Genomic DNA, 12641 nt, shown 5'->3' with positions numbered 1-12641 from the left:
GCATGACAGGACACTGCTGCTAGTGGCTATAGGCTACAACTCGCTTGTACCAACATTTTACAGAGCTGAAGCTGTACATATCTACAGCTACCTGGAGGAAAGTTTGGCACACGGACATCTGTTACCACACATTCTAACAGTAAAAAGATGGAAATGATCCAAGTCACAATCAGTAGGGAGATGGATAAACTATGGTTCAGTTGTACTATCAATATAAAATTCGTAAGTTAAAATGAGCTAGATACACACCTAGCTATATATGTAGATACACATCAAAAATAGGAATAAAAAAGCAAACCACAGAAACAAATATTCTATGTAACATTTACTTAAAACTGTAATATCACCAAAATACTATTTTTTTTAGATACAAGCATATTAGAATTATAATATAAATCAAGAAGAAGAATATATCTCTGGCAAGATTAGAATGAGGCCAGGTGCTCTGGCTGTACCTACAGCATTGTATACCTTTAAAAAGACATCTGAAACATCCATGGCAAAATGGTGACATAAATAAAATTAGCATGGTGGACAATTTGAGTATCTGCTGTATTATGTGGTTTGAAATATTTCACAATTTAAAACTTTCATTACTTTTTCAGTAGGATAAAACTACCACACAGGATGATTTTTAAAGGCAACTCCCAGCTCTCGGTGCTCTGGTCAGAACCTGCCACCTGCTATTACATGCTGTGCGTGATTCCCCTGCCTCAGCCAAGCAGCCCTAAAGTGTGTCTGGTCTGAGGTCACAGCCTTCATGACAGCTAGCAAAGGGCTAATGTAAGCAGCTATTAAATATGAATTTGACAAACATCCTGAGACCTCTTGACACAGACTTCTCCAGCTTCCTACACATGCACACAGTCAACCTGATACTATTCAATCATTAAAGTCTTCAAGTTTCCAGCTCTTCTGACCCTACTCCTCTGCAACCAAGCCCCGGTTCCTTCTGTTTTATCTAACTTCTCTTCTCGTAGGTCTCCCAGTGCCCTGCACTACTCCACAGAATCCTGGCTTGGATTCAGGCAGCCTGGATTCTGCTTCCTTTATAAAACATCCTTCCTGTGTGTTTATGAAGCTCATTCCTGAACTCTGGCCAGCATCTCCTGAAGCAAAGCCAGACTGTTTGGAAGACCCTTTGACTTTCAGATTTTTTCCAAAAGAGGTCTTCCTTTAGATCCTTTCCTTAAATTTAATTTATCTCATTCTGCTGGCTTCTCTACTCCTTTCTGTTTGGATACTAACAGAATTTGAGGTCATTTCCTGCAAAGTTTTCATCTACCTTCAGAATCCAAGGTTACTGTCACAGGAACGTAGGCATATAGTTCTGGGAATTCCATCAACTAAATAAAATGTCCATTTGGAAAGGTGTCCTACACACAAGAGCGTGACATAAAGGTTAAAAAATGCTAGTCTAGTAAATTCAGAAATACAATGTGTACAAGCAGAAAAGATTCTCACATGAGTGGTCTGACGAGATGTTGTGTGGAACCAAAACAAAGTCATCCGTGTCACAAGAAGAGTTCTTGCTACTAGTACTGGCAGAATCTTTGGACACCTGGAGATAGTTGGGAGGACCCAATGGTGGGGAGGATAAGTTTTCTTCCTGAATATGCTGCATATCTGGAAGGGACTAAAATTAACAACATAAAATTAAAAGTGGCCTCAATAAAATGCAAGTCAGAACAGCCATTAGACTAAGGAATATTTTTTTCATGAAAGTGGCACAGAGTTCAATTCCACTGAAGATTTTAAAAATCTCTTTGGAGAACCTTTCCCTTAGAGAAGCACAGTTTAAGGTGTGTTTGCATAACACCGTCTAAAATGTTTCCCAAAAGTGATACTTAAACATCACACCTCTTATCACGTGCACAGGTCTGCCTCCCCTGAAAGGTCTGCTGTGAATCTGTATCATGTCCCATCCCCGCTTCAGCTCATGGCCTAGCAAAGCAGATACTCAATACCTGCTTACCTAATGACCAAAAAAATGTCCAGGGACTTGAATGACATTCTGCACACAGTTTTCAATCTCCAATGAAGAAATATCATAAAAGGGAAAGCAAGAGACTATGTTATACAGAAAAGTAACTAAATCAGTAAGGATAACTGTGTATAAGCACAGGGAATTACTGACACTTCCAGAAAGAAAGATTTAGAAAGCCTTACAGGTGTGGGTATGTTCCTTTTTTCTTTTTTGTCAGGGGAAGGAGTTGATTTGTGGAAGATAGAACCATAAGGGATTTGTGGAAGATAGGACCGTAAGGGAAGAAAAGCATATGAATATATTGAATAGATCCTTGGGCATAAGTAGCTATATACCTCTTGGCACTTGCCTAATTCAAGGACAGTAGTCACAACCTTAATTGAATATCTTCATCATACAACAGTCTCCTAAAACAATGAACTTCATAACTTACTGTGTTAGGTCCCCATTACCCTGTTTAACCTTTGTTTCTATTTAAGAAAAATACTACAGAATGCTCTGTAAAGCCCAGTTTTAAACCGCTACTATTCCTTTGACTGTCACTGCACAGTGAAACCAGTCTCAAATCTCCTTATCACTTCTCTGGGTGTGTGTGTGACATACACATGATATAAATTCTCCTTATCGCTTTTTGAAGAGCACTTATGCTTCAAGGTTATAAACAGAGTGGAAGCTGGAGGGAGTAACATTACAGAGCACTCACCACGGGCTCGGCACTGAGCTTGGCACTGGGCCCTGTTAAGAGCTTTCCGTGTATTCTCTAACTCCAGCCCTATTCTGAAATCCATTTCATACATAAACAAAACTCAGAAGAGAGAACAGGTGAGGTGGGCCAGGTTCCAAGCACCTAATTCCACCAATTCTTCCCCGTGCTCTTGCTCCCCAGGCAGGGACTCTCTCAATGTCTCCCTTTGCTATTTACAAAATTACCTTCATCCACAGCCACCTGGGCAGACGAGACGCTTCTCAGGTTCAAAGGTCATCTTCCACTAATTCTCTTCCCTCTTCAAGGACCCTGTTCAACTCCCCTCTGCTTTCCCCTCTGCACACAAACATGTTTAATTTCTTCACATCTCAAATCAATATAACTCTCTCAATTACCATCTTATCTCCCTTCTTCACTTAACAATGTTTCTTGAAATTTTAGTTTTCACTGACTCAAATTCCTCACCTCCAAAGTATCACTTGCTGCTGCTGCTAAGTCACTTCAGTTGTGTCCGACTCTGTGTGACCCCAAAGATGGCAGCCCACCAGGCTCCTCCGTCCCCGGGATTCTCCAGACAAGAACACTGGAGCGGGTTGCCATTTCTTTCTCCAATGCATGAAAGTGAAAAGTGAAAGGGAAGTCGCTCAGTCGTGTCAGACTCTTTGCGACCCCATGGACTGTAGCCTACCAGGCTCCTCTGTCCATGGGATTTTCCAGGCAAAAGTACTGGAGTGGGTTGCCATTTCCTTCCCCAAAAGTATCGCTTAACTCACCATAAGCCTCTTTCTGCCTTCAACCCTCTGATGAAACTGCCTTTACTAAGCTTCCCAGTGCTTCCACTGCCAGGTCTGTGGACCCTCCGCTACTCCTTCAGGTACTGGACTCTGCTTCCCAGACACTGGGCCCCCAGCCCTCCATTCAGGGACCCTGCTCTCTGCTTCCCCTTCTACTTCTCAGTCTCTTGTGCCCCTCTAAGGAGACCGGTGGAGTATGAGTTTCCCCAGTGCCACCCTGGCCTCCAACCCTCACAGTTTATACCCACCTGGGGCCCACTGTCACCTTCCTACATCAACTACCCCTGCAGAGTGCTGACTCCCGAGCTCAGACCTGCCCCTGGGCCTGCACATCACAGTGCATCATCCTTGTGCTCCCCCGCTAAGCGGCTCCATCAACTCACACCACTCAGGGCCCATCGAGACCCTCTTCCTTAGGTCCCAAATTCAAGCAATCTCTAAGCACTGCAGACTCCTCATCCTGCTCTTTCTGGCCCCTTGTCCTCCTCTTTCCTACTGCTGACTTAGTTCAGTCCCTCATTCTCAAAGACAAACAAAGCAAACCCCAAAACAAACCAAAAACAGTGCAATGGTCACAGGCTGTTCTCTTTGCTCTAGGAGAGAGGCCTCTCCTCTGATCTTCCATCCAATCCCCTACCTGCTTACAGAGGAATTTATTTGCTAAAACACACAGTGGATCAGGTCACTCTCCACTGAAAGCCACTCAAATGGCTCTGCACACACAGCCTGCTCTGCTCGTAGCCCAGATTCTGCCAGGATGAAGACTGCCCCACCCCAGCTCCACTCGCCACCCCCAGCACATCACCTTGTTCTTCTCTGTACCCTCATACTGGGCCATGAGAGGAGTCTGTCCCATAGCGCTTCCTGCAACGCCAGAGGGTTCAGCTCTGTACAGGGCAGCGGCCATCAGTTATAGCTGGCTATAAACATGTGACATGTGGCCAGGGAGACTACCGAGTTGAATCTGCAATTCATTTAATTCTAACAAATGTATGTGGCCATGGTGGGCTACAGACTGCTGCAACAGGTCATGGTTCCACGGGGATTCCTCTGCTTACGTTACCGCTCTTACAAATTCAAAACTCAGCTCAATGTCTCTGCAAGCTCTCAGTCTGATTTCATGGCCTCATCCCCAGTCCCACAGGCAACAAGAGGCGTGAGGTATCTGCCTCCCACAGGCTGCTCCACTGGCCTCTCCTCCACACAACCAAACCCAGAGCTGCTCAACAAAGCAACCTGCCATGTCCAAAACTTCACACAAAGTGGACATTAAATACATATAATCAGAAGAGTAGATACTCAAGAGGTATTATCTACATAGCATTTAGCCTATAGCCAGTATCAGATCTAACAGAATTATTTGAATTTTTCTGTTACAGTTTTCGTTTTTCACCTTTCAAAGACTTCTCTGGAGTAAAGCAGCAGCTAGGTTATTTTGGGAGAATGTAAAGAACAGATCGTCACATGGGCATGCCTGCCTGCATCCCCCTCAGTACAGCAGTATAGCCCAGCCCCAGGAGGGAAGGAGTGCATGCAGGATGTCACCTCACTGTTGCAGATTATGTTGACACAAGGCCTATCAGATCACTCCACTTTCTAATCTCTAATTGGAAATTATACAGAAACATTCCTGCTCTTTTATTTCCAGATATGTTATTTTCACTTCAAGCATGAGCTCTTCATTAAGGCCTTCTAAAAAAGATTTTTCTACCAAAGTTCTGGGGCTTCCCAGGTGGCACTAGTGGCAATGAACCCACCTGCTAATGCAGGAGACATAAGAAACTCAATCCATGGGTTCAATGTAGGAGACATAAGAGACTCAACCCCTGGGTTGGGAAGATCCCCGGAGGAAGGCATGGCAACCCACTCCAGCATCCTTGCCTGGAGAATTCCACGGACAGAAGAGCCTGGCAGGCTACAGTCCATAGGGCTGCAAAAAGTCAGACATGACTGAAGCGACTTGGCCCGCACTCACAAAGTTCTGAGCATCTATAATAACTACGCCTCCCCTCCCCACCATGTCCTCTCCCTGGTCCTATGAGCGCTGGTATGCTCTTCCAGCAGCCCAAGCACTCCTCTTTTGCTCTCCCTTTCAACAGTCTCATGCAACAAAAACCCAACACGCATTGTCCTGTCAAAGCACCTTCCCACTGTGTTCCCCTGGTGACCCCTTCTCTGTCTCCTCCCATGGTTGTCCAACCACCCTGCAGGCCTCCCCAAACCCAGGTCCTCCCCTGCCCTCCCCTCTCCACCACACACTGCGCTCTCCACACCCCGTGTCACCTTGCATCACGTACATGCTCCATCATGGCAACTACAGCCATCATGTACCCACCACGTACCGCCACCCACACTGCAACCAGAGGGTAACCAGGCCTATGTTACGGGTGAGGAGCTGACCTGGCCAGCAGGTTACAGGGGCAAGCGGCAGGGCCAGACAGTCTGCAGTCTCTCCCTAACAGTGCACTTCCTCAAACTCTTCCCACTCACTTCAGATTCAGTGTTTTTCTTTATTCCAGACTGAAACAGGAAATATACGACACTTTTTTTTCCCTCTTAGTCTTTAAATCCACGGGAATATAACTAAATCTTCTTAGCCCTTTGCCTTTCTATTTGGTCTGAGTCGGCAGGCTGTGCAGAAGGACTCTGCCAGTATTAGGACTCAGTCATGTGCCACAGGCTGCTCCAGCCTCTGCCTTCACCAGGGGCCACAGGGTCTCCCTGGAAAACAGGAATAACAGCACCTGCCACTGCCTGAGTATTACCATGGGCTGAGCAGTGCGGTCAGTGCTTTTCCTCTTTATCCTTAAAAATGCCATGAAGCATCTAACTTATGCTCACTTTACTTAGGCTCAGAGAGACTGAGTCACCTGTCACAGGCAACACGGGGAGTCATGAATGTGGACATGTCCAAGCCCAGACTCTTGAGCAGCAGGCTCCTAACCCCCAGCCCGCTTCCTGTGCAGCTCCCCAGCCCCACTGCCAGCAGAAGTCAAGAAATGCATGTCTGCAGGCCAATCTGAAAAATGGCTGCAGAGGCTGACACAATGGCCTCTGGACTTTGACTTGTGAAAAGTTTCAAGGTCACAACTCTCTCAGGCAGCAAGAGAGATGTGGGGGAAAGTCCAGGAAAACACAGAAGAGGGAAAGGCAAGACCTGGAGGAGCAAAGCTGGAGGAAGGCAATCTCAGGACCAGGAAGAAGCACTGAGTCTGGAGGGAAGGGCTGCAGGGGAGCAGCTCACAGGGCCTGTTGCCATGACGACGGGGTCTCAGGCCCAAAGGGCACTTCTCTACCACTGGAGTTCTGTGTGCACTAACTCTCCAGACTGATGTTTATGATGTTCATAAAATAAATACAAAGCTACCTATCTACCTGTCACAGTGAAACCCTTCCCAAACTTACTGAGCATGAGAAGGTGAGAGCACTGTGTTCCTGGTTCAGAGGAAGGCAGCCCTGAGAGGTACCATGTTCTGCTGAAGTGTGCACATCTAGGTAGGGGCAGATTCCAAACAGAGATCCTCAGCAACAGGGCTCCCTGCTCAGGCCTCAGCCGCGCTAGGAAACTCCATACATAAAGAGAACACCCATAACATATCTGCAGCTCTGTCTGTGAGCAGATGCACCAGCATAGACTCTACAGTCACTTCTAAGAACCCCAGGACTTACCGGTGGAGAGGCGAAACGACAGGATGGAGAGCTGCCATAGGAGCCTCCAGAGGCAGAGCCGGCATACATGGGCACCGGGACTGGGCAGGCTGGGGAGAAACATGAGGGAAGAGAGGCCACTGAGTGTAATTACGTGAGTCATCCACTAGGAAACCCACAACTGCCACAGCTTTGTGTTGACCAGAAATTCACATCCATATACTCCCATGGATGAAACTAACAACACAGCAATTACTGATCTATTTCAACTTGGATGTAGAAGGAAAAATAGAACTGTAACTAAATAAACACAACTATAGGTATTTAAGAAAAGCCCAATGAAATCATAAGCACATAAAAGATTAATTTTGTGATACCAAATACTAATTTTTCCTTATGGTTGCATTTACTTGTTTAGTAAAAATGTAAAAAGTGGGTACTCACATTTTTTTACTGGAACTTGCTCAAGGAAAGGATGGCTGAAAAATGCTTCTGTAATGAAAATGAGAATGCAACCTTTAAACTGACGTTGATTTTGGCAGACGGGTTGATCTTGTTGATGTAGTCAACATAGTACCCTTGAAATCATATATAATTATTACTGTTGTTGTTGTTTAGTTGCTAAGTCATGTCCGACTCTCTTTTGCAACCCCATAGACCCCGCCAGGCTCCTCTGTCCATGAGATTTCTCAGGCAAGAACACTGGGGTGGATTGCCATTTCCTTCTCCAGGGGATCTTCCTAACCCAGGGATCGAACCCAGATCTCCCATATTAGCAGGCAGATTCTTTACCACTGAGCCACCAAGGAAGCTCATAATTATTATTACATTCTTTATACAGACACAATTTCCTTTCAATATAACAGCATGTTATTTTTATAAATCATCTATAAAAATCATCAAATTGTAAGTAATTCTCAATCAATGAAAATTTTAAAATAATGGCTGTGAATTCTCCAAATGCCTATTACTAACACAGTACCACCAAGACGACTAAAGTGATCTGTCCTCTTGCGCGGCTGTCTTCAAGCAGACAACACTACAGAGAACCGCAGCCAGGCCCTCGCTAAGCACATATGTGAACTACAGCTGTCAACTGTGCTGACAAGAAGTCTTAGGCAGCTGATTTGTACAGTAAATTCCACCCTTCTATCCCAGAAGTATTCCTACAGCTAGTTTCACATTTGATTTAGTTCCTTCAGCTATTCACCAAGGATAAAACCTACACAGTAAGCCTGCTAATTAGATAAAGATAAATAGGTAGGTGAGTACATGGAAGTTTATTTTACTCTCTTTTCCTGTATGTATAATTTATTTTATTGTTTCTTTAAAAGCCCACAAAGACCATCTCATTTATCATTAGGTCTCCAAATTATGTGCTACTAAATAGCACAGAGTGGGCAAGGAGAACAGCACAGCATAGAAGTTTGCCAGATAATATAAGATCAGGAGTGAGATTAACTCAGATTTAGTCTAAATAACCTCACTCTCTGAAACACTCAGTTCATGGTCTCAGTAAATGTTCTCAATAGAAAGTAGTTCTAACAATTTCTGTATAGGGGGTAAGATGAAATAATCTGGATATATCTTTTCTGAAACTTCTGTAAAAACTGAAATTAAACTTTAGTTCATGTAATTGGTAAATATTTCTATCTTTCAGAGAAAGAAATTAAATGAACACTGTCCAGTAACCATGAGAAAAATGGGCCAATATGACCCCGTGGACTGTAGCCCACCAGGCTCCTCCACCCATGGGATTCTCCAGGCAAGAGTACTTTAGTGGGTTGCCATCTCCTTCTCCAGGGGATGTTCCCGACCCAGGGATCGAACCCAGGTCTCCCACATTGCAGGCAGATGGTTTAATCTCTGAGCCACCAGGGAAGCCCTCGACATACAGGATAATAGTTTCTAAATTATTGCTTATATTAAACATTTATATTCTTTCCATACATTTACAAAATATGTAAAAAGGAAAAACACAGGGATAGAAAGAAAAGTAAAAATGAATTTCATTTTCCTCTGAAACCTCTATAGTATCTTAAAAAAAAAAGTTTTTCATGTGGTTGCCAAGAGAGGAAAGGAGGGTAAGGAGGGACTGGGAGTTGGGGATTAGCAGATGTGAACTATTACATATAGAACGGATAAACAATAACATCCTACTGTATAACAGGAAACTATATTCAACAACCTGTGATAAACCATAATGAAAAAGAATATATATGTGTGTGTATAACAGAATCACTTGGCTGTACATCAGATACTAACACAACACTGTATATCAACAACACTTCAATAAAACATAAATTAAAAAAAAAACTTTTCAAAATACACAAAATTAGGAACCAGATACAAAATCTGAAAATATTACTTACCAAAGTCCATTCTATCTTTTTGGTTTCTCTGAAGCAAACCCAAAAGAAGATTAGCCAAATAAGGTGACGTTTCTCTGGGAATGCTGTGGGGGAGGGGAAAAAAACCCACTAAAGTGGTGAGTTTATATATATTCACTACACAACTTTTGCTTTCATTATGGTAAATGAAAATGTATATGCAGTTTCACAAATACCACATTTTGTACCAAGACAACCATGATAAAGCCTCATTCCTTAAAAGAAAAACAACCGACTAAGCAGCTGCCTCTGAGAAGCAGCATCAGTCTGGAAAGACTCTTGTCTTGAGATTCTCACTGCCTTTGTCAGAATATCTGCAGGACAAAGCCCCTCACAAGCACAGCCTACCTTGAGTTTTAACACAACTTCAACCTGGCACTGAGAGTTGCTACAGAGTTCTCTGTTAAACAAAGAGCAACCTCCAATTCTGCCTGGAAAAGGGCAGAGCTTAAATACAAGTGTCTCCAAACAAACGCTATACATAAGTTTAAAAAAGCCACAGAACAATTTGCAAAGTAACTCGTATTGCATTATTATGTGGCAGAAGCACCAGTAAGAACCAGACATGGAACAAAAGACTGGTTCAAAATTGGGAAAGGAATATGACAAGGCTGTATATCATCACCTTGCTTATTTAACTAATACACAGAGAACATCACACGAAATGCTGGGCTGGATGAATCACGAGCTGGAATTAAGACTGTTGGGAAAGCTATCAATATGCAGATGACATCACTCTAATGGCAGAAAGCGAAGAGGAACTAAATAGCCTCTTGATGAAGGTGAAAGAGGAGAGTGAAAAAGCTGACTTGAAACTCAACATTCAAAAAATTAAGTTCATGGCATCACTTGATGGCAAATAGAAGGGGAAAAAGTGGAAACAGTAACAGACTTTATTTTCTTGGGCTCCAAAATCACCATGGACAGTGCTTAAACTAAATTTCACTGCAGCCATGAAATTAAAAGACACTTGCTCCTTGGGAAAAAAGCTATGACAAACCTGGACAGCCTATTAAAAAGTAAAGGCATCATTTTGCCAACAAAATTCTGTATGATCAAAGCTATGGTTTTCCCAGTAGTTATGGTACGAATGTGAGAGTTGTACCATAAAAAAGTCCGAGCACTGAAGAATTGATGCTTTCGAATTGTGGTGCTGGAGAAGACTCTTGAGACTCCCTTGAACAGCAGCAAGATCAAACCAGTCAATCTTAAAGGAAATCAACCTTGACTATTCATTGGAAGGACTGATGTTAAGCTAAAGCTCCAATACTTTGGCCACCTGATGTGAAGACCCAACTTATTGGAAAAGACCCTGATGCTGGGAAAGACTGAAGACAAAAGGAGAAGAAAGTAGCAGAGGATGAGATGGTTAGATAGCATCACCAAGTCAACGGACATGAATTTGAGCAAACTCCGGGTGATAGGGGAGGACAGGGAAGCCTGGTGTACTGCAGTCCATGGAGTCACAGTCAGACACAACTTAGCAACTGAACAACAGAATAAATATTTATACATAAATAAGCAGTCAAACATGTAAACAGAACTCACACCAGAAATATTTCTGAAGAAAAAGAATTTCAAAAGGTACACAGCCAACTCTTGTTCTCCCTAAGAGCAGGGGAAGCCCAGCCACTTTCTGCTTTACACCCATCTATTCTGTTTGCATTTTCCTCCCTTCCCTCAAAACACACACATAACTTCTACAGGTTTTTCTTCTGAATAAACTTAACATTTTTAAAAAGAAAGAAAATGGCACAGCACATGGGCATGTATGATGCTCTGCTACTGCTGCTGCTAAGTCGCTTCAGTCGTGTCCGACTCTGGGCAACCCCATAGACGGCAGCCCACCAGGCTCCCCAGTCCCTGGGATTCTCCAGGCAAGAACACTGGAGTGGGTTGCCATTTCCTTCTCCAATGCGTGAAAGTGAAAAGTGAAAGTGAAGTCGCTCAGTCATGTCCGACTCTTCGCAACCCCATGGACTGCAGCCCACCAGGCTCTTCCGACCATGGGGTTTTCCAGGCAAGAGTACTGGAGCGGGGTGCCATTGCTTTCTCTGGTATGATGCTCTAGTAGCTTTCTAATTTCCTGTTAAAAATCTAGTAGCTTTCTAATTTCCTGTTAAAATGAATGCTCTCCTTACTGCTAACTGAAAAAAAGATGCAATAATGGAAAAACATACATAAAACACATAGAATTCAGATAAATAACACAGTATTGACATAGTAAAACCCAGTGTAATCAAGACACATACCTAGGCATTAAGTTCCTGTTTTTCTCATAAAACATCCTTAGGTCTTGAGGACTATTAGCCTGTTGAAAAAAAAAAAAAAGAAGAAAATGGTTTAATTTCCTAAAAAACCAAGCGCAAAAACTCCAAATCACATGATGGATGCTCATATTCTTGCAATAGAATAGAAACTGAACTTGAAAGCCATGGACTGCTGAGGGAGCCATTGATGGGCACAAGGAACTTCTAACACCTCTGACACTGTATGCAGATTCTGCACATCCGGGCATAATTTATCTTTCTGAGGTCAGATTCTCAGAGAGGCCTGAGGCTCAGAAGAGTCACTACTCTGGAGGTTACACGGCCCATCCAACAGGTGTGCTGTGTGGAGTCAGGTGCAACGAACCTTCAAGGGAGTCAAGCCAGAGAACGAAGAAAGTGCTCCTTTCCAGCCTCTCCAGAACACAACACAGCAGCCTCGCAGTAAGAGCTGCTGAATTACTGAAGCTGCCTCTACCTTCAAACCAGGCTAGGAAATCAAGTGTTCAACCTGCTGTGTCACTGACTTTTAATACCATCTTGGGCAAATTATTTCTCTCTGTTTTAGTTTTCAGATTTAAAAAACTGTCTCTGTAACTGGCCAATATGAACTCAAGAAGAATCACTGTGATCATATGCTAGAAGAGCTCCTTCTGACAAAATGTTAAGGGAGAGGCAGACGTACCTAAGTTAGATTGTGTGAAACCAATGACCTCTCCTTCAGGAGAGGCGTGAGGAGAGCTGTTACCCACCTTCCTATACCTGCCCCCGCCCTCACATGGATTCCCAGACCCCAAATCCAGGCTAAGCAGGAAGCACTAATGTCACCATTCACACCTATTTCCCACG

At 43.6% G+C, this 12641-nt stretch overlaps 1 protein-coding gene across 5 annotated transcripts in view; it reads right to left on the bottom strand.

The window, feature by feature from the left end:
* Window positions 1–12641, bottom strand: part of ULK2 (unc-51 like autophagy activating kinase 2) — a 55302-nt gene that overhangs the window by 25816 nt on the left and 16845 nt on the right. For all 5 annotated transcript variants that reach the window (XR_011247042.1, XR_011247043.1, XM_069542931.1 and 2 more), the window contains 5 exons: window positions 11778–11836; window positions 9508–9590; window positions 7580–7627; window positions 7157–7245; window positions 1465–1636 (listed from right to left, as the gene is read on the bottom strand). Coding sequence is in view for 3 of the 5 variants with exons in the window: in XM_069542931.1 (XP_069399032.1) it covers window positions 1465–1636; window positions 7157–7245; window positions 7580–7627; window positions 9508–9590; window positions 11778–11836 (451 nt within the window). In the remaining 2 variants the exon portion in view is untranslated. The remainder of the gene's footprint in view (window positions 1–1464; window positions 1637–7156; window positions 7246–7579; window positions 7628–9507; window positions 9591–11777; window positions 11837–12641) is intronic.

The sequence above is a fragment of the Ovis canadensis genome, chromosome 11, assembly GCF_042477335.2.
Source record: "Ovis canadensis isolate MfBH-ARS-UI-01 breed Bighorn chromosome 11, ARS-UI_OviCan_v2, whole genome shotgun sequence".
Lineage (NCBI taxonomy): Eukaryota > Metazoa > Chordata > Mammalia > Artiodactyla > Bovidae > Ovis > Ovis canadensis.
This window is presented reverse-complemented; position numbering and strand designations above follow the sequence as displayed.